The sequence below is a fragment of the Meleagris gallopavo genome, chromosome 5 (assembly GCF_000146605.3).
Source record: "Meleagris gallopavo isolate NT-WF06-2002-E0010 breed Aviagen turkey brand Nicholas breeding stock chromosome 5, Turkey_5.1, whole genome shotgun sequence".
Lineage (NCBI taxonomy): Eukaryota > Metazoa > Chordata > Aves > Galliformes > Phasianidae > Meleagris > Meleagris gallopavo.
In genome coordinates, this window is record NC_015015.2 from 877,647 (window position 1) to 899,954 (window position 22,308).

General features: G+C 41.0%; 1 protein-coding gene across 4 annotated transcripts in view; it reads left to right on the forward strand.

Annotated features, from left to right (window-relative positions):
• Positions 1–22,308, forward strand: part of WT1 (WT1 transcription factor) — a 25,471-nt gene that overhangs the window by 698 nt on the left and 2,465 nt on the right. For 2 of the 4 annotated variants that reach the window (XM_010710690.3, XM_019615230.2), the window contains exons 2-5: positions 7,434–7,536; positions 8,863–9,013; positions 16,273–16,362; positions 17,442–17,525. In XM_010710690.3, the coding sequence (XP_010708992.1) occupies positions 7,434–7,536; positions 8,863–9,013; positions 16,273–16,362; positions 17,442–17,525 (428 nt within the window). Of the gene's footprint in view, positions 1–7,433; positions 7,537–8,862; positions 9,014–16,272; positions 16,363–17,441; positions 17,535–20,871; positions 22,235–22,308 lie in introns of those variants that run through there. The other 2 variants (XM_010710686.3, XM_010710689.3) reach the window with 2 other exon arrangements.

Sequence of the window (22,308 nt, forward strand, 5' to 3'; positions counted from 1 at the left end):
AGAAAAGAAAAGAAAAGAAAAGAAAAGAAAAGAAAAGAAAAGAAATCATGATGAATGATCTATGGTAAAACAAAGCTGAGAGTTTTGGTGTAGGCCAAGGTTGTAGAATCTGTGGAAAATCAGTGCTAGACATAGCCTCATCTCTGGTAATATGAGCCAAAATAGTTATCTGTCTTTTCTGGCCGAGAGTTACAATACACAGCACCTCCAAGCTCATTTGCCATGAACATAAGGTATTCTTCCCAAGATTTACATCTTCAAAATATATGAACTGTTCATAAGCGATTCCCAGGCGTTTAGTATTTCAGATGCTTTTCTCAACCTTGTAATTGAAGAATTTTGGAATCAGTCTTTCTGTTGAAATACAGAGCTTCTAGATTCTGTCCAACGATGACAGTCCTTGTTTAGCTCCTTGCCTTGGGTTCTTCCCAGCACTTCTTCCTGGCTCAGCTAAGGCTCGTGTGCGTTGTAATCAGGAAGAAAACATTACCAGTCAGTTCTGCAAGTAGTTAGAGAGCTCTGTGATCATCTGAAACTCAGGTATACTTGACAGTAGACCAGTTCAGTAGGTTGTTCTCAGGGTTCAGGATGAGTTTATTAATGCCCTGGAGTGAAGTGGTTGCCATGTAGTTTATGTAGAGATAGTTAGCAGCTTGTGTCCTTAACTCGTGAAGCAGTTTTTCTGGAAGCATTCTGCTTTTAGCTGTTTGCTAGTATCTGATCAATCAGCTGTGTAATCTCACTTCCAAGTAAAAGTTTGCAGTTTGGCCATGAATACTGCCAGGTGGTCAAAGCTGGGTCCTTTCCACTCATCATGACTATCGTTCCTGTTGAGCCGTGAGAAGGACAGAAGCTTCTTCGTTTCTGTGGGTTCTAGTCTCTGGTGCCATCAGTGTGTTAAGGAATGGCAGAAGGCACGGCCTGAGCATCAAGGGGGATGGAGCAAAGTGCCTTTCCTGGTGCTGCTAGCCGGTGCAGAGAGAAACACGAGGTGAGCAGAGGAGTTGTCTTCTGACAGCGCAGCAATGTGAAAGGGTGGCAAGTGAAAGGAAGAGGTGCACGCAGGGAAATGGGTGGAAATGTTGCAGTCAGACCGCTCCAGAATACGGAGTTGGGTCCTGAATGTTAAATTCTGGACATTTATGCCTGTTGGTAAGCCAAAAGGATGGGCCTAAATAAGCATCTATTCAAGGAGCTGTTCCTCGAGAAGATGGCAGCCCCCTGCTGCTGCTGTATAGTCCAAGTGACTTGAATTTTAGGTTTGGAATGCCATTAGGGTTGAGTTGTGCTTGGAAATCACGTGAAGTCCTCAAGTGAGGGAAGAACAGTCCACATGCGCTAACTCGTGAGCTAACATTTTAGTTATGTGTTGCCCATCCAGAGACTTCCCTGCCATTCTTGGTCTCTGAGCAGAAGAGAGGGCTGTCACCTTCTCTGCAGGAGTTGCCACATAAATTTCAGGGATCTGAAGGGAAAGCTTCAAGGTTAATGCAGTGAGTGTCACTGTTTGCTGATGGTGTTCTGTGGTACTTGGTTGGGAGGCTGGGACCTGGTTGGTACTGCTGCAAGAAAGCTGTGGGTCCTCAGATCCCAGATGTCTCAGACTGGATGTCAAAAATCTTTTGGACACTTTTTCCATCAGCTTCTGCCCTTGTATTACTTTTTTACTTGTACAGCATGGAAAATCCTATTGCCCTTCATAATATTATTGTAAAGGCAGTCCTCACAACTTTAAAATCCTCTGATATTGTGGCATATTCTGTGTAAAAGGGGCATAGAAGTAATTTATACGGAGCAGGAAATGATATGGCATGATAGGCAACAATAGGCACATACCCAATGACAAGGCTTTGTAGAAACATTGTCTGGTTTTATTTTCAGCTGCTTGAATGAGAGCTGTAAGCCATATTTCTGACATTAACCTGAAGTCATATATAAAGCCAGACAAATGCAGTGGCTTTTTTTTAACCTTTTGCTTCTGCTTGTGTTTTAAATGGTCAGCGTGTTTGAAGGGCTTTTGTACACATTCTGCTTGCTCATGTCCACTGGGAGGAAAATTAGCGATGATCTTTGTAGAATGCTACTAAAACTGCCTCTAAAACAAGACAGGGAAAACTTACTTTGTCTAGGAGTGAATTGTGAAGGTTTTTCTGTTTCCTATAACGGTATTATTAGAAAATATGGAGGTGTAAAACTTACTACTCAGGGTCAGTTCTGCAGTCAACACGAATTTGAGATGGACAGTGAGCCACTGTCTGTGGCACTCGGTTTTCCCTTTCCCACTGATAGCTGAGGGTCTCATTTTGAAGGGAAGTGTTGGGTGAAATCCTGGTTCTACTGCAGTCAAAGTAAAAAAACAAAACAAAACAAAAAACAACTCTGAACTGCTGAAGTCAATGAGAGTGGGGTGCCCTGAAGTCCAGTGCCTTCCTCTCCAGCTGGTTTTCTCATTGAAGATGGCAGAATGGCTGCAGTGTGTGAAATAACGTTTTTGTGATGTTCATTGCCTTGGAAAGTACAGCTAAAAATGCAGCTTTACAGTCCACACTCCGTGCTGGTGTTAGACACAAAACAGGCAGACACATGATCTCCTATATAACTAATCAGAATCTTTTTGCTGTCTCCATACGTATTTTTCCCAGGGTGCTAGGATGGTAAATATTTTAGCAGAGGGAATTAACTCTACTTCTCTTCCTTTATGTTCTGTTATCAACGGGACAAGCCCACACCCTCACTTCGCCTCATTTTTGGCTCTGTTTCTAAACCCTAAAATTCCTGTTCTTGCATTGAAACACAATTAAATTGAGGCTTAATGTGGTGCCTGCTTTATGTAATCTTGCTTTCTGGCTTTTTTTATTCTTCCAACTCTGAATCTCATGAATCAATTTGTATTCGTGTTTTCATCTGAAATTTTCTAACTCTTCTCAGTGTGCCCTAAAGCTTCCCTTTTTTGGTTCATGAAATAATAGTAAAAAGCTTGACTCTACAGATTAAGCTGTAAATGGCTTATACATTAGACAGACAATTTCAGTTTAACGAAGTAAAAATGGTGTGAGAGAGAAATTGCAGCTTGCTTATTTTTTTTTAAATATTCAGATTAGAATGTCATCTTTTATGAGTTTTTTTTATAACCACTTAGATTGATATAACTCTCTAAAGCTGCTCTGTTTTTCATCACACATTCTCATCAGTAAAACCTTCATTTTTATTAATCTTTGTACGATCTGTACAACTTTGGGATGAATCATTTAAAAGAGCTACTCTCCGGGTGCCGGGGATGCGCTGGGCTGAGGGTAAATGCAGGCCCTTCCAAGGATCTGCAACACTGTTGCTTGCTTAGCCTTTCGCCTTGCAAGTATCAAGTCTTTGTTGCCCAGTTATCTGGAGCTGCGTTGTATGGATATGTTTCCAGGTCTGTTTCTGGCTGCCTAGAACCGGAGGACAAAATACCGAGTCGTCGTTTCACCAGCTAACGTGGTGAATTGCAAATACTTGTAGTCCAGTTCTGCCCGTGTCCTGTTCCCATTGAAGTTCAAGGGAATTGTGTATTTGCAAGCAAAGGCAGAGACACACTGTGAAGGCAAGTCCTTCAGTCTTTACTCAAACAGAAATTCCTGACAGGCCAGTTTGGCTGCATCCAGCCTTACTTAGCTCTTGAGTCCTTTTAGGACTTGTGGAGGCACTGGTCTAGAGTCTCTCCCAAATGTAGCTAAGCCTTACTAGGCTTTTTTTCCTTTTCCTCCCACTGCCCGTGCCCTGATTACCCCCCTGGCCTCAGCTGAATCTCTCCAGCTCAGCCCCTGGAGCTTTGGCCATGCTACCAGCCGTGCTCGGGGGGCACAACCTGGGGCGTGGGGGGCATTGCCTGAGCAGCCCACCTGTGGGAAGGAACGTGGGCCTGCTGGAGAAGCCTCTCTCTCTTGAGGTGTCAGTGTTTATCTGCCCTGAACTCTCTCTGCTCATCTGAACAGCATGGCATCATCTCTAATGTGTCATCTTTTTAATTCACAGTGCAGATGCTGTTAGAGGATCTGAAATGTACATTGCTTTGGTGAAGGTCTGGAATGTTACCTGTCTGGAGAGTGTACTGGGACAATTTTTTGTTATTATTTGTATAGATCTTAGGACCTACGTGTGTGAGGTATTTTCTGTTTGCCTGACAGGAAAAGTTAAAAGCTGAGGGATCTCCTACCCTCTGAAGATTCTCATTTACTCGATGTACTGGAGACATACATCCATCAGTTACTTGCATCGTTCACATGCAGTCATTATCTTTTGTAGGCAGTAGACGTTTGAGTTTCAGCAGTGTATTCAGGAGATTGATATTTTCTGTTGGAGCTTTTATTTTAGTATATAAGCTACAAGCATTATAAAGCAAGCCTGCTGTGTGAAGCATGACATATGTTTTGTGGCATACATCGTGGGTACAGAGCAAAAAAATCTTCTTTCACAGTAAGGTTACTACTGACGGAAGGTGAAGTTCAAGAAAACAGTGGTGGGGACTGGTTTTGAACCCTCCCGCCTTCAGCATTCGTGTTTCTCCATTCATCAGGAGGAGCAGTCACTGTTAATTTCTATCTCCACAAAGAACAGATTATTCCATAGTGAATAAATATCACCTTAAGCACCAAATCTCACTGTCTTGCAGTTATCATCTTATGACCAACCAGCCAGCGCTGATGAGATGGGAACCATGATTCCTGCTTGCTAAACGTTTCTCAAAGAGAGCTGTTTAAATAGATGGCTCTTCACCTCTTAGTGTTCCGTGAGTCAAGAAGCTCTGAAAAGTTTTTATCTCCTAAGTGTAGCAGTTTTGTGTAAAGCTATAATGAAGTATAATTAGAAATAATGGGAGGAAATACAAAAAAGGCTGAATGTTGAGGAAGCCATCCCAAACATGCAATGAAAACTGAGGTGGAGCACATCCAGAGGATAACTCTCACTCATAGAGTCACTCTTGAGGGCACAGGCAGGCTCTTTGTTCTGCTTCTTATTCTTGAGAGGAGTTACTTCAGAACCAAATGTTTTTTGCAGAAGCATTCAACACTGGAAGTTGGAAAATGTGAATTTGGAGGGGAAGTGAGGTTGTGTTTGGTGCCATAACATTTTACTGTATATTCCTGTTCCTCCTTTAAAGTTTCAGCTCTGCAAATTCTTCTTATCTGAGTTGGCGTCTCAGTTGGTAGCACAGGAATGGAGTGAGAGCAGACACAGCTACTCACAGGGTAACTAGAGCTGGAGTTCATATTTAGCTTTTATTTCTTGACACGTTACAGATCAGAGATAGCTTCTACTGCAGGAATTCCTCCTTACTAATGCACGTTCTCATCAAATTTCTGTGTTAATTTGTGATTACCATGAGTATCATGCATGATGGGCTTGGTACTTTTCACCTTCTTTTTATCAATTATAGGCTTTGCTGCTCTTTGAAAGGGTGGATAACAGCAGGACAACGGGAAATGGTTTGAAGTTGAGGGAGGGCAGATTGAGGTTGGGTGTCAGGGGGAAGTTCTTTACTGAGAGAGCGGTGAGGTGCTGGAACAGCTGCCCAGAGAGGCTGTGGATGCCCCGTCCATCCCTGGAGGTGTTCAAGGCCAGCTTGGATGGGGCCCTGGGCAGCCTGGGCTGCTATGAAATGGGGAGGTTGGTGGCCCTGCCTGTGGTGGGGGGTTGGAGCTTCGTGATCCCTGAGGTCCCTTCCAACCCTGGCCATTCTGTGCTTCTGTAAAAGGAGAGGAAAATTCAGTGCTGGTGGGAAATGGGAGTTGTGCAAATGTTATTTGTATTATGGAACAAAAGGCCGCATCTGGACCCTGAGCAGAGAGGAGTTTTGTTAGAAATGGTGTCTAGAGAAGTGTTTAATGCATCTAAATCAGCTAACAGTATATTCCTTTCTCTTATTACTAAAGATAATATTGCAGATCAAAGATACTTCATTGCCAGCACCCAAAGGCAGATTTCATTATAATCACCTGGTTGGCACCTAAAATTGAAACAAGCAGAATGTGCTTTCCTAGAAAGTGCAGCCTTTTTGAGCAGCCAGGTGGAGCCAGGATTTGAACCTAGTGTTTGAAGCAGCAGAGGACTTGAACTAGAGGAACACATGTGCCAGGTGGCAGCCTGCAGGCTGCTAAGTGGAGGAATAACAAGGAATGTGACCCACGTGCTGGAGTAACAGCAGTTCACAAGTAGTGCTCCCTTCCTCTTTAGCAAAGTTCACAAACTGTTGAAACATCTCCCGCATTCCAGTTCCACTGGCTGTTCTGCAAATCACTTAAGAGGTTTAAAACTTCCTTGTAATTCTACTCTGCACATGAACTTTGAGTGAAGAGAAAGGAAGGCACAGTGAAACGAGAGCCTGGGCCTCAGGGACCCCTTAAAATTGCTATTGCAAGCATTTGGCAAAGACTGGGATAACATCCTATGTATCCATCTTTGTCCCTAGCTCCGTGCCCTTGGGCTTTGTTCTGGGCTTTCTAATTTCTAGTGCAGTGTGAAATATGAACATTTACCAGTGTCCATTAATACATGTGGCAACGTCCACACTAATCTAACACACTCTTTTAAAGTATGTTTATATTATTGTAACATGAAGAAAGTCACGAGCAGGAAAAAAACAACCAACCTGCAGTATTCCTAGTGTTCTAGACAGAAGAGTGTAAGATTATGAAAAATAAACGTAAATAGATAAATATGTGGCTGATTCGCCCTGAAAACACAGCATAAGTTACACATTTTTAAAATTGTCATGATGCTGCGTAAGGAATCCCAATAATGTACAGTTTTTTTCTTTTTTTTTTAAATAAAGGGTTAATTTGTAGTGCATCCTGCAGGCTGATATGTGGGATAAATAGTTTGGACACTGATTTGTAATCTCTGTTTATGAGTACATGACTGCTGTTCTTATAAATGTCATCACTTTCTTGGTAGTATCTGGTAATATCTGAGTCATGAAGTGCTGACAAAAATCCACTGCACTTAATGTGAAACTTGAAGCATTTTGCTCATTCCAAAAGATATTAGCAATTGCCAGCCCCACGTTTAGCTGATAAATAATGTGTACATGCGCACACGACACAGTTATGCTGCTATGTGGATTTTTCCCCCTTACCTAGAATCTTTGTGGAAACACATCAGAGTTCAAATCGTGAAGTGTTTTTTCTTTTTCTTCTTCTTCCTTTTTTTTTTTCCTGGACTGTCTTAGGGGATGCTAACAGTTGTGTGTTTGGAGTCTGTGCACCGTGCCATAAGGGAGCAGGTCCACGTGAAGGTGGAGCAGGCTTCCTTCGGCGAATTCCACCTGAGCTTGGATATCCTGCCTATGAAAACAAACTCTGCATATGTTATCACCAAGCTAAGAAATTAAACCTCTCACGTGGAGCAAAGAACTGAAAAATATTTCATTTCTCCATTATTCCTTTCTTTATTTGCAGCCATACGACAGGATATGAAAATGAGAACCACAGTGCTCCCATGTTATACAGCTGTGGGGCCCAGTACAGAATACACACCCATGGAGTTTTTAGAGGCATACAAGTGAGTATGGTAGGGCGTTATTCACAGGGAAGTAACGCTGCTGCCTGTTTGTAATGTTCACTTACTACCTTGCTAGTATTTATAAATTCAACTTTGATTTGAGTTTCCCTGTGGCACCGAGAAGTGGTTGACATTAAGTGACTTCACTGAAAACACTGAAGTATCATGTAAGATTTCTTTCTGACACAGTCATTTAAAATTGTTTGTTTCTGAAAGATACTTGTGAGGCAGTGTTTCTTACCGGCTGCTCCAGATGGTCCAAAATAGATACAGCTTGCAACTTCTAGCTCCAGCCACTTTGGCCATGTGGAACTTGTGTTACAGTGGACGAAGTCTGACAACTGTGTAAGAAGGTGCTAGATGACATTTTGCTTTTAAGCATTTCCAAAGCTTTACTAATTCAAACACATCTCCTTAAAACAAAAATAATATAAGAAGTGATTGTTTCCTAATGACTAGAGAGAACATTTGGAAGGAATTTTTTACTCATGGAAGTGAATTTCCTCTTTTTCTCAAACGGTTATATCATCAATAAACACCACTGTAAAAGATACAGCTTCTTAAAACCAATGGAAAAATCACCACATAACATTTGCCTCTTATGTGTTGCTCTTTCTGTGTAATCAGCGTAGATGGAAGTTTTCAGATGGCATTTTTTTCTCCTTCTTCTGTTCTGTATTGGTTTCACAAGTCACTATTCAGTAGCAAACTCTCAGAAACAGGTTTGTGAGCCAGCTTTTTGCCCAGTAAATAAAAGTAAGCAGCTGGCGTGCTTATGGGAGCTCACTGTGTCAGGAGGAGAAGATGGTCTTTGGTGGAACATTTGGTGGATGATGGCCAAAACTCACTGAAGCCAATCTGTTCAACAGCTCCACCAGTTTTTCTTGTTTGATTTTTTAACAATCTGTATTAACCCAATACATTTATTTGCCTGCACCTTAATTTCATATGGATATTTAATGTACTACAGTGTTACTTTGGCTAATGCTCTTATCTGTGTGGCGATATATACTTAAAACTATTTCTTATGCCAGTCAGTCTTACTGCAATATCTGAGGGCAGAATATTTAATCTTGCATATAAATATTAATGGGATAATTTTGAGTTCACTATTTCACCTTCATACAATTTTAATGCTCTGGAAATAACAGCTTAAGATACACTAATGTTGTATTTCATTGGAATGTGGAATAAGTTACGGTTTGCGGTGTGCTGTATTTAAGCATCTCTTGTCTTGGAGAAGTGCCTCTGACTGTTTGCCTTTCGGTTTGCTGAGCACGAGCTTGTGAACGTTCCCATCACATTAGCAAGTGTGTGCCATTGTAGGATGTGCGCCGAGTGCCAGGCGTGGCTCCGACCATCGTGCGGTCAGCAAGCGAGACAAATGAGAAACGTCCCTTCATGTGCGCCTACCCCGGCTGCAACAAGCGATACTTCAAGCTGTCCCATTTACAGATGCACAGCAGAAAGCACACTGGTAAGTGATGCCATCGAATGGCACACGTCGTGTTACGGGGGGCAGGGGGATTTTAAAACAGCTTAGAAATGTTCCGGCAGGTCAGCGGCAGGGAGACTCTATTGGTTGAGGGGTGTCTGTGCTCTGTCATCGGGGCAGCCCCTCTTTTGGATGCAGAAATCTGGGCATCCACGGAAGTAAAACACAGAGCAGTGCTGACAGCAAGTAGATCACCTGCCTCCCTCTCTTACTGTTACAGGGCAGCATTCAGGACTGTGAATTTTATTTTTAATTTTTAAATTTAGAAGCATCAAAGCTTGTTCCAAACTTTAAGTGTTGTTAACTATGAAGAAGTTTCTTCTGCAAGAGCAAGTGAGACATTTACTATAATCTCATCCCCCTGTACAAACTTGTCTGGTTGGGGTCAGACGCAGGGATTGGCAAAGGAGCGTAATTGCTGTGGGGTCATCCCATGGAGAGTTGAGCTAGAAGCCAGTAATTTGTATGGTAAGATCCGAGTTCTCTCCGAATTCAGGCCATTCAGTTTGCAACTGAAAATGAAATAAAATGCCTTGCTGTACCCTGCAAAAGATTAAAAGGGACTGTTTCCCCTACGTGAAGTTTTATAGTGTTGAAAATATGTAACGATAGCTTTAGATATGCTCCTTATGCATGTTTTTGTTGCTCATCACATTTCTATTCGGACAGCTTTTCTGTGCTAATTAGAAACCTGTGAATAAAATCTGTAAATATGGATGTTGAGTCAACATTGACAGAAGGTCAAAAGGATGAAACAAACAACTGTTAAGACTTAGCAGATCGACAGATATTTCATTAAAAAATAGTTGCACACTTTTCCTTTGGATATCATATGCTGACATTAGTTACTTGCATTTAACAATGACAGGTAAGAAGTGAACATTACAAAGCATTTCTTATTTCTGAGTATGCAAGTCATAAAATATACTGACAGAGATCTTCAGTTTTGCTAAAATTATAGATATAATTTAGATTGCAAGTGGAATTTTGTCTTTAGAACCGAAGGTCTACAGAAGTGCTATTATATTTTCTGTAAATAAATTTGAAACAGAAAATAATTTGGAGATCTTTTGGGGTGCATTAACAGCAGTATTTTTCTTGAGTATTCCTAAACAGTTCTGAATCCTTCTCATAATCACAACTTCTTTCGTTCCTCGGTTGATTTACTCTTTACCTTAGCAATCACAATCGTTCTGTTTCTGTATTTTATTCCAGTTAGTTGCTTGGCTTTCCCAGTATTATTTCTGGATGCCCCCACAGGAACTTCTGCTTACATCTTTTTTTTTTTTTTTTTTGATTATTATTATTCTTAAACTAAAGGGGATATCCAGCATTATATAATCTAGCTGTGTAGAGTCACAAAAGCCCCAGACAAGATAGGGAATAGGATTGTAACAGCCTAGCATCCCTAGAGAGGCTTCTTCCCTTGTATTTGAGGTCATAAGCAGCCCTTCCTTCTCCTTTGGTTTATGCTATAGTGGAACAGAAGAGAGAAAAATGTTTTTTTTCCCCTCAGACATCTCTTCTTTACAGATGTACCCAGATCCTTCTGCCATTATATTGTGTTATGTTGATAATAAAACTTGTTTTTCCTCCATCTAACCTTTGCAAGTTGCTTTCTGTAAGTGGTGAGTTTGACACCCAGATTTGTCTTTGCTGATAGAAATGTCGCGATAGATAACACCATGTGAACTTCCAAGGTTGCTTGGAGCTAAAGAGAGGAAGCAAGGGGGAATTGCACTGCTGGTGTGAGTGTTGCTTGGGTAATTGGTTAAACTGTGTGGCTGAGGCATTCAGGTTTAGGATTAGAAAGGAGTTTGTCCCTTTGTCAGACTGGCAGGGACACTTAGGTTTCCATCCTCCAGCTTGTTGCATGAGCACCGACCATTTCCTATAACTTTTATTATCTGGAAATTTTACTTAAATTCCCAGCTGCTTGTAGATACCTAAGACATGATGCCCTTCACTTCTTGTATCTTCTTGTAGGCTGTTATTCCTAGCTTTTCTCAGTGCTTTGTGAACTATATGTGTGGGAGGATGTGGAGTGGATAGACCTAACACTTCTGAGTTAACACATCTTGTTGGCTGCGTGGCACAGTGGAAGGTGTGGATTTGGTGCCCATGTGGTCAGTCCCGTGCTCTTCTGGGCAGCTGAACTGACTGTTTGTGGTGTAGAGCCATTTCCAGCCCTCTAGGTAACTTCGTGTCTTTCTTTATCTGACCCTGATCTGTGGCTGCCTCTTGTGGAAAACCTCATCATCAAAAGAACGAGCGGCAATGGCACGAGGCTGCACCAGGAGATTCAAACTGGGCATTAGGAAATGTTTCCTTACCGTGAGGCTGGTCAGACACTGGAACAGGCTTCCTAGCAAGGTGCTTGGTGCCCCGTGCCTGTCGGTGTTCAAGGGGCATTTGGATGAGATGCTGTAACCTTTGGTTAGCACTGAAAGGGTCAGGCAGCTGGACTTGGTGATACTAGAAGTGCCCTTCCTGCAGAGCTGTTGTCTCCAAGAGCAGATCAGTCACTGCTATGAGCAATGTGTGTGTTTTGTTGGTAGCAGTTACGATTGCTACAGCTCACACTTATCATCTTTGTGTTCTCCACCTCTTTGGTTTTATGTGAGGGGATATCTTCAGTGACCAGTGTGATTAAGATGAAGCTGCTGGTATATGTTGATAATTATAATTAAGATGAGGCCGCTGGCATATGTTGATAATTATGTAGCTGTCTCCTAGGCTCTCGTGTCACTTTTCTGCCTGTAACACAACGAACTCCATTCCATACCACTGCTCTGGAGTTCACTGCAAAGTATAGAAATTGGGTTTGCTGGAATCAGCATGCTCACTTAGATGGAAAGAAGCTGGCGAACGTATTGCCTGGTACATACCACATCTTCTTCCACTCTGGCGCTTTAACGGGGAATCCTGACGAGCCATTTTGAGGTTAGAGAACTGTCAGATAGTAGTTCAAGTGGAGGATTGTTTGTTTGGGATACCACTTTACGGCCAATATTTTTTACTCCTTTACTCACAGGATTTTACTCATCCTCCCGTAAGGTGGTCCTGTACTCACTCATGGGTTTGAAGCCCTTCCCACCTTTCTTAGTATAGTGGTAGGTCAGTTTTTTAACTATGGACACACAATTTGAAAACAAGCTGTTACATATACCTGATATTGGAAAAACAGATTATATCATTATGAAATAATGTTCACTTTTGCTTATCTTTTTGTTTTCCGTCATAAATATTTGCAGAGAACTTGGCTCAGCAGATCTTCCATTCACTGGTTGCAGTATTGCAAAATCAAACAGGGCCCTGCCACACAGAACTGGTTTCTGTAGCCTGTTTTTACCACTAGTGACAAACAGTATTTTTGTAGAGAAAATACCCTCTGCCTTTTTGCTGGGGATATTCTTCAGCCTACATGTGCTCAACTGCAGGTATCAGTTTCTACAATGAAGTATGACAGTGTGTAATTAAAAAAGTAAATACTTGATGTGGCAGGGGATAGCTATTGGAAGTGAATTTCTGAGGCCCTGGGCAGCACAAATAATGCAGATAAGTAACCAATTTCTTGCTAATCATCTCAGAACAATTTCTTTGCTTTGACTAACAAAATATCTTTTCTTTATGGCAAGTGTGACCACGCTGCTAAATGCCTTACAGTCGTTACTGCAGTTCATCATTACAGCACCTTTGACTGACAGAGCTCTATCTTCTCTGTAAGCAGAAGATAAGTGGGTGCTGTTGTGCTTCAGCTGGGAACTGCACAGACCCCTAAAGTATCCAGTGCAGTAACTTATAGGATAGCACTTTCTGTCAGTGTTGCTTTGAAATAATGAAATAATCCCATTTCTGTGAGATGAAATAAGTTTATTTATGTGTTTAAAATATGAGATCTGTTTTTGCAAACGTCATGAGATTGTCTCACACCTGAGCTCTGGTGTGAAAATGACAGAAAACATTACCTATACTAAATAGAAAAACAAAAGTTTTCTGAGTTTGCTAAAGCAAACTGTGTTGAACAGAAACACAGTGGCGTGGTAAAGCTGTGATGATGGGGATTGTGCTTGTTTGATTAGTAGGGTGTAGAAGAAAAGCAGCTGAAGTTGGTGAAGTGAGTATAGACAAGCTTTCAGATACTCATTAAGACTTGCTGTCTTTTGTTTCAAAATTGGCCTCCTCTTCCCTTGTTCTCTGGTTAGCAACAAGCTTCTGCTCTTGCTGTGTGCCTTAATGACATGAAATGATTATGAATATTTGTGCAACTACTGCAGCAGTAGAATTTCTGCTTTCCCATGTGTCTGTGCAAATTAATTTGCAGCAGAGATGTGCACACTTCCTCTAGGTTGAGTCAACCCGCTTTGAGCAAGAAGGTTTGTTTTATTCAGTGTATTTATTGCCATGAATGCAAAGGCTGATTCAAACTTGTTCTGTGATGACTGAGCTTATTTTTTTCTAAATATCTTTCTGAATAGCATTCCAGCACTGCTATCCCATCCATCCTCTCATTATGCACAAAGTTTAGCCTTTTTCGTTGCCCTCTTTCAGTAATAAAATGTAAGTAATCGTGGGATCCTTCGAGTCACAGGTGAAAGGACTGGTGAAGCTCCATCTTCTCCTGTTTTGTTTTGAAATTGTATATGGTCACATAGGAAGGTGACAGTATTACGGGATATTTTTTGTACATTGAGAGGCTCGAGCCTTTTACTGGGGGGGCTGTAATAGGGTGAGGGAAACAAGACACTGGTCTAACCCCTTTCTGCATAGTGACCTCATGGGGCACCAGCGGATTTCTAACATGGGACAACTCGGTGATTCTGTTTTAGTAAAACTGACAGAAATTAACTGCTATGTTTCAGCTGGCTTCAGCAGGCTTCTTTCTTGACACTAGTTGGCATGGAAGATGTAGAAGGAAAGAGAAGTTAGGCTTTCTGGCCAAATATTGTGTTGCCTTTTGTTTATTTACTGTTTATTTTCTGTAGCATCAGTGTTATTTCTGTGCAAGCATGTTGGATTGATTCCTTTAAAAAGTACATTGCTTACATTTGTCCTTAATTTAATCATTTATATTTCAAAGTACTTGAAGAAATACTTTAATGCACAGGCTATCAGACCTGCTATACTATTTTATTCAGAGACCTCCTTAACTATCTGCTGCATTTACATTGCAATTAGCAGGCAATCATCCTATCACTGCATTCTGCACTGCTGACATTTCCCCTCTTAAATCTGCCAAAGGGCAGAATTCCTGGGAAGTAAGTGGTTTCTGAAAAGCAGGCACCCCCCTGGGAGCCCTTGTGGTCAAAGTGTGCGGAACTATTTCAAACACCTGTGGCAACTTTAATCCTTGATGCTAATAAATTAAGCGCAGCAGACGTGGAAGTTGTCCACACCTCGGTTTGAGAATCACTGAACTCCTTTGGGTGACCGTCACAGGAAGTTAACTTGTCCTTGCAGATCCAGCTGCTTTTGTGAAATCTTGATTCTAACCGCGTCGGTATGAATTCGGAATGCTCTTCTTAACTTGCTGCCTATGTTCTTACCTAGATCAGAAGGCTTCTGCTTTGAACTAAAATAGTTGGGGCTGAGATCGAAGACCATGGTCCTGAGCATAGCATAGTTCTATTAATTAGCCTTTCAAATGACTCCATAGCAGTTCTTAAATGGCAGCTAAGAAAAGGCCAGGAAAAGAAACTTCTTTCTGAAACCAGGGATGTCTTTATGCCCTTACGTCCCATATCACACCCTGTCATCCTAATGATTCCAAACTAAAATGTATGTAAGGTGCACCATCTAGCCTTCACAAATAACGAACAACATGAATGTGACATCAGACATATTCCTTGGCAGTACCTCAGGATGTGCTGTTCCCAGTGAAGATGCAACAGGTGCTAAGAAAAGCCTTTTTCTCATTCGAATATAATCAGGAATGAAGATAATTCCGGTGAAGATTTGAATGACTTGTGTTTAAAAACACACTCAAAGTAATCAAAACCACAGCTCCAGTATCTGCAGCTGATTTTCGTTCTTTAGGTCCTTCATTCTGTGTCTTTGTTTTGAGTCTCAACTTTCTACAGTAGATAGAGCAGATCCCAGCTGTTCCAATGTGTATCTTCCAGATAAAAAGTAGGATCTGTTGGCTTTGCAGTGAGAGATGTTTCTTTGGCTTTTGTGCTGAGTGAGGCTTCTCTGCAGGGCTGTGGCCCTGGAAACAGATTTGATGTAGGTAGAAGTACAATTATATCGTAGTCTCTTGCAGGATTGCAGTGTTGTGCAATGGGGCCTTAGACTAGATGATAATGAGGTCTGAAATGTCACGCAGCTCCTCCTGTAAGAGCACACAGAGTAGGGTTTTTTTATGCTGAATGAATTCTCACCAGCTCTGTGGTATTCCAGCAACCTTTCCAGCAACCTTTCCTCAGGCTCCTCAATTGCTCATTTCTTCTTGCATCTTTTTGTGTTTGGTGAATCCCTTTGCCTTTAAAAACTAAGTTCATTTATGACAGTTTCAAAATAGTAATTAATTTATTTATTTTAAGTCAGAAGCTTACTTTTGGACTCAGGGAGAATGCATGCTGAAGGTTTCTGCTGAGCTGTACAGGGTGGAGGAGGAGTTTGCGTTGACATGAAGCTTTGCAATAATTCACAGCCTTGCCTGCAGGAAGCGTGCAGCAAAATTCTATTTAGAATTGCTTTATGGAAGAAACATCATTTGAGTTTTGGGAAAGAACGTATTATTTTGTGGTTGAGTTTTGCTCACTTTCTTTAATTCATCTAGTATGGTGAAAATCACCACATCATTTACTTAGTTTTTGCTTGAAAATTGACTTAGAGCAAGCAGCAAGTTGTTCTCCTGTACAAATTACTTATAGCTGGAACCACTGACAAGGGTTTTTTGTAGATTCCAAAGAAATATAGAAAAAAAAATTCTGTTCTTTTTCAGCAGAAGACAAAAAATATCTTACAACCCAAAAGTTCTGATAGCTTTCATCTAGTGGACCATTTTTTAGAGTGAGCAGATTCAAGAATGGTGACAATGTGTAAATTATGCCAGCCTTTCCCCACTGGTTCCAGCACAGTTGTATGGTTCTGTAGCAATTGAGGCTGTCCTTCCTTTAAATCGCTTTAGAAAGTGGGGAAGCCTACATTTCTTACGGTAGTGCATTCAATCTGCTGATTCTAGCTGACACGCTTCCCACTTTGGCCACATTTTCAGATAAACTGTTTGTACTTTGCAGGTGAAAAACCATATCAGTGTGATTTTAAGGACTGTGAACGAAGATTTTCTCGTTCAGACCAACTCAAACGGCACCAAAGACGACACACAGGTATGCTGGCAGTGCATCTGTACTGTTTAAAGAGTTCATATCTCTATTTAAATTGGAATCCAGAAAGTGTGCTTCTAAACTTCTGATGCATCTGCTAATGTTCAATGCCAGTAGTGACAAATTATTAAAGTTCACTTTAGGAGGGGGTTGTAACTGTGTTGCTTTTTTTGTTGTTGTTGGCATTTAAGCACTTCTTTGGTGCCCTTTTTATCCCATCACCATCTTTTTGAAATAGGTTTCTAAATGAAACTGCTTGCTATATAGTATTCCGATGTAATAAATTTACTGTTTTTGAAAGCCAGAGAGCTCTGCAAGGAAGAGTTGCCAGTGAGTAACCAGATAAGTGCTGCTGTAGATGTTTTGGTGTGTGTGTGGCAATGACACTATGTGCAGCATGAAAGGCTGGTGAACTTACTGGGCACTTCCATGTGGAAAGCAGAAGGGAGAAGGAAAAGCCATAGCAACTAAAGTACCTAATTCAGAAGACACCTAATCTTAGATTTTAGCCTCTCCAGAAGGGTTCTAGGAGTAGCAAGGAGAGAAATGTCAAAGATCTGGCTGGTTGGATTATACTGGAGTGCAATTCACTAAGAATAGCCAGGAAAGTGTATAGCAGATGTTAACATCCAGTGGAGAAGGCAGCAGCAGTCATGATCAGGACTGAGTCCCGCCTACATGCTGCAGTCCTTCTTGGCGAATCACTTGCTGGGTTATCATTTACTCATATTCTGAGACAGCCAAACTATTTGTGAGTTCATTCCAAATTCATCACAATTTTTTTATGCTTGATCTTTTTTTGAAATATCAAGACAGCCCATTTCAGCATTTCTGGAGTTCTTGGAGGTCTAGATGAACAGGCTAGACAACTGCTCTTCTTAAAATCACAGAAAAGGAGATGGTAATGGCCCTGGCCCCCTGCCTGGGAGCTGAAACATGAGTGCACCCTGCATGGCACATGGGAAGTTTCAGAACAGGACTACAAAAATCCAGACTTTTGAAAATTCAGAAATAACTGATGTCATTCAGCCTTCCAAAAGGTGTTGGGTTCTAAAAAAAGATTTTTTCCTTCCTCACTCAAGGTGTGAAACCCTTCCAATGTAAAACCTGTCAGAGAAAATTCTCCAGATCTGATCATCTGAAGACTCATACCAGGACTCATACAGGTAAAACAAGTGCGTAAACTTTTCTTCACATTTATATTTCATTATTTTTTATAAGTTTTAAATAATATTGTTGTAAATTACATGATTAGAAAGTTTCTTAACAAGTATTAAATATTCTAAACATCAGAAATAATTTCAGAGTGTGCTGGCTTGCCAGTGTGACTGTATTCCCTAAATATCATGGTCACTTTTTCCAATGGGATTTAAGTGACTTTTGAAACTATGCTTTCTTTTTTTTCATGAACTTTCAGCTTGATAAAATATATTCTGTTAGCTATAGTGAAATGAACATCATGGCCTCAGCCCACAAATGTCAACTCCATCTCTTGTGTTCCCTGAAAAAACCTACAAGAAAGAAATTTTAATTCCAGCTCCAGCTGAAGGTCTGTAATCTAAAGCATTCATGCCTACCTGTGCTTCTCCTAAGTGTCACTTGAGCCTAATGCAGTGTAGCACAGCAAAGATCTTGCTGCTGCTGCTTTGTAATCTCTCCAGAAGATGAAAGGAGTGCCTCTTGCAAACTCATACGGACAGACGCTGAAGCAAAAGCTTACTCAGATATTCAAGGACCTTTGTGCAGAAACTATAATATTTCATAGCAGTACGTGGAAAAAAAAATAGCAGGCATTTTAGTCTACTCTGCCCTCACGTAAATATAAACACCATTAAGAAGCAACTGCAATGTCATCTGTATTGTAAGCTTTAGAATTATTCTTGTGAACTGACATTTTCTGCTCCCTTCCACTACATAGGCAGTATTTTTATGAAGTAGTTGTTTACCAAGCATTTTGTCATGTCATTAGGCATCACAGTATTTGCCGTACTGAGTTTAACCTTTTAGATTCAGTTTCTCTACTGATCGACAAGGAGCTTGAAAATCCTTTTTCCTCTACTAAGGATTCTTTTTTCTCTTCATGACCATAAAAACACATATTAAAGACTTTCAAAAACAAATAAGAAATTTTCATAAAGGAAGCAATTCATCTAAGAATAATGGCATTTTCTGTGGCACTAACTGGATAAAGCAGTGGCAATATCAGCATTTGCAACTTGCAGAAGATAAAGAGCATGGACGTATTGCTAAGTTCTCTTTGTAGCTCATGGTGAACTGTAGGACCTGGGTTTGGTGCATGTGCACGAAGAAAGCTGCTTTCTTAATCATCAAGAGGTAACATTCTCATGGAGACAAAATGGCAAGTGGTTACCACGTGTTAGGAAGTTAGGAGAAACTACATTTCCCTTCACATTTTACCGCTAGCTGATCTGCTGATTCAGGGAAGGACTCCATACTTTCCTGACTTCGGTAATTTTTTTACCCTAAGCCAGCTAAATCAGTGAAGAATCACTTTCTCTAGTGAAACTGATCTCCCCATTCTAGTTCTTCCTTGCTCCACGCAATCCAAGCCCACACTTCCCTTGTTGCTGAAAGCAGCTGCCCCTGGGCGCTGATTGCCTCATAGCCCCTCCAGCTGAGGTTCTGCATGAGCTCTGCAGCCCAGTTGCTCCTGCTGTGATGATGCTCCCATCGGCAGTTGGATGTTGTGCTCTTCAGACTGTAAAATACACATAACCTGAGAGGAACAAGCATGAGTGATGGCTGGCGATTCTTCATGTCCATCTTGCCCTGTAGCTTCATTCCTTTCTTTTTATGTTCTCTAAGTCTTGCAACAAAACAATTAACTTGTTAACTTGTTCCATGTTAAATTTTGATGAGGCGCAGTGCAAGTGACTTTTATCTGTTGTGGGATTAAAGTAAGTCAGTTGTTAAACTATTTGCTCTCTTGTCTCCACAAGCAAGTTTACTGTAAGAGCAACCTTAGCTGTAAAAAAGCCACAGAAGAATCCAAAAGAAAAGCTCCACACATCCATATACATGTTTAGCAATCAAAAAGTGACTTCTGGAACCTGTGCAGGGAAGCTGTAAGGTAGTTTGTGCCCAGCCCAGAACTAAGAGATGGTTATCCCTGTCATGAGTGGGCCATCACACTGCTTGTGAAACAGCAAAACTGCATGCTGCTTTTGTGGTGGTGGTTTGGTGAGAATCTCCACAGCTCACATCAGGTCACAGGATGATATTGCAAATGCAGCTGAGATGAAAGAAGACACCTGATACAGTCTGTGATTTTTATCAGCTCTGGCAGCTTTGTCCTATACCGTTTTATGCACTCATGTGCGATGGTCGATGCTTTTGCCAGCATATATGTCACGTGGATAAAATAGATTTTACGTAGATTCCCCTGCTTTATATGATCTGTCTATCGCATGGGATTTTGCAAACAGAAATAAGCAACTTTGGTGCCACTCCCAGATTCATTTTTGCTGAATTTGGATGTTTGCGAAACGTACAAAGTGTGAGGCAAAGAAGAGAAGAAGATGGTTGGACGAGCTTGTCCTACCCTACCCCAGGGTGTCCTGAGATGGAGAGTACGAGGTGTGTAAGACAGCATGGAAGAGTCCTGTCCCAGAGCTGAACCTGCTATAAAATGCTGCGTCTGTCTTGAGCTGGGGGGAAGAAAAGGCAAGCCTAAAAGAAACAGGAATCACCGGGCACTGCTCTGAGCTTATGAAAGCATTCCAGCAGCATTCCTGCAGCATCAGACACAAGGCCTGAAATTCCACATAATGTAGAAAATCGAGACAGCAGATTAAACTGTAAAAAGGTGATGGCGTTTCTTGTCAAAATTGCAAGCGCTTTGCTTGGGGTCATTTTTAGTGGCTATTATTTATACTCATGGGAACGTTATAAAAATACTAAGTATTCTGGTCCTTTAAAATCTCCTGCAGGAAGGAATCTAGACAGTAGTGGGAAACTTTCAGTCTGGTTCAGCAACTTCATGTTGACTGACCACTCACCCTCACCACCCTCACCATCACAGAATAACTTTGGGCAAAACTTATTGAACTTGCAGGAAAAATTCTCCTTGACTAGAGGTCAAGCTCGAAATAATCACTGACAATTCTCCTAGTGACTGATAGTCAAAGGTGTGAGCGAAGGTTCTGTAGGTGCCAGAGTTACTTTTAAAGTAGTTCATCCCAGAATTGAGAGTAACACGTACGTGACGCTAGGATGTCCAGTAAGGCCTGTCTTCAGCAATGATCCACTGCAGAATGCAGTGCCTCGCCTGCAAAGGCTGTGGCTGAACATCAGCAGAGTGAGCTGTAAGAAAGCACTGGGTGCTGAGGTGAGCAGTAACTGAGGGCACGGCCACAACCTCTCAGGATGGCCCAGCACACCTTTCCTGGTGGCGACCTGCCTAGCTTCTCACAACGCTACAGAAAGAGAAGGAATACTGATATCCCAGGCAAGCTCTTCTACCCAGTTAATAACAGGGTGTTTTGTTAACAGGTGAAAAGCCTTTCAGTTGCCGATGGCCCAGCTGTCAAAAAAAATTTGCCAGGTCTGATGAATTAGTCCGTCATCACAACATGCACCAGAGGAACATGACTAAACTGCAGTTGGCCCTTTAGGCATTTCAAACAAGTGAATAAACCAGATGGGACATTATGAGCTACTGCAAACTTTATCAGCCATCTTCGATCACCTCTGTCAGAGAGCTGCAGCTGTCTTCGCATCCCATTTGACACAAGTTAACTAAACAGTAGGATTCTGCTCAGCTTCCATTTCGACATTCAGAATTCCCTGCTCAATAACTTCAAAAGAGTTTTATTTGCAATTTCATTAAAAAATGAGCAAGATTACCGCAGTTTCAAGATTACTCTAAACTATGCTTGCACTCTGTAGGTGTTTCCAGTTTTCTGTTTTCATTTTTGCTTGAGCTGTTCTAGGTGCATTTTATTGTACTCTTTTTAGTCCCGCTGTGGGTAGGGTGAGTCGTGCCAGTTGAAGGTAAGCTTCACGCTTACTGCTTTTGTGCACGTGCTGAAGTTTCCAAGTACTACAACCTCTATCCTCTCAAGATGAGACAGAACAATCAGCTGAGATACTTTTTGTAAACTTTGTAGTTGTACTGCCAAAGGGCAAGCTTTTAAACTTGGAAGCAATGCTTCTGAATACACAAATCAACCCTTTTTTAAAAGAACTTATTTCTAGAGCAGCTAGTGCTAGATGAACGAGAACTTCTGTATAGAAAATAAGAATCTTACCAGTAAGTTAACTTGTTTTTTAAATAATCACATAATCGATCCCCCCAAACTGTTTTATTCATCAAATAGCTCTATTTCTCTCTCTCTCTCTCTTTCTGTTTTAATGTATTTGTTTAAATTTATTCCATCATGAGATGCACAGATCTCCTTTACACAAAAGTGATTCCAATCATTGTAGACATTTGGGATTTGTTTACAATGTAAAGCCACACTGGTTATGTGGCTAGCAAGCTGTATAAACTTAAAACTGAACTTTTAATGGGGCTGGTCCAGGATCTCCATTAACAGATTACTCTTAAGATAAGTAACTTAAAAAGACTCTTTGTCAAGTATATGTGAAAAAGACATTATTAGTGTAAGGAAATATATTGTTTCAGGGTTTTGGGAGGAGGGGTTTATTATTTACTTTTAATTGCTTGAAATTGTGTGTATATATATATATCTGATAATGTATTGCTCTTAGACATCTAAAATTAGAAACTGTATAAATATTAGATGCATCACTGTTCTGATGTTGTTGCTGTTACAAACTATTGATAACACTAAGAATGTAACCTGCATTTTTCACTGAGCTTTCAATTAAAGCCCATTCAAAGAGAAACAAATGAGAGTCCAACAGATGTCTTGTTTCATGTCTGGTATTAAATTTCAAATGCCCTGTCCAATAGAATCCTTTTTT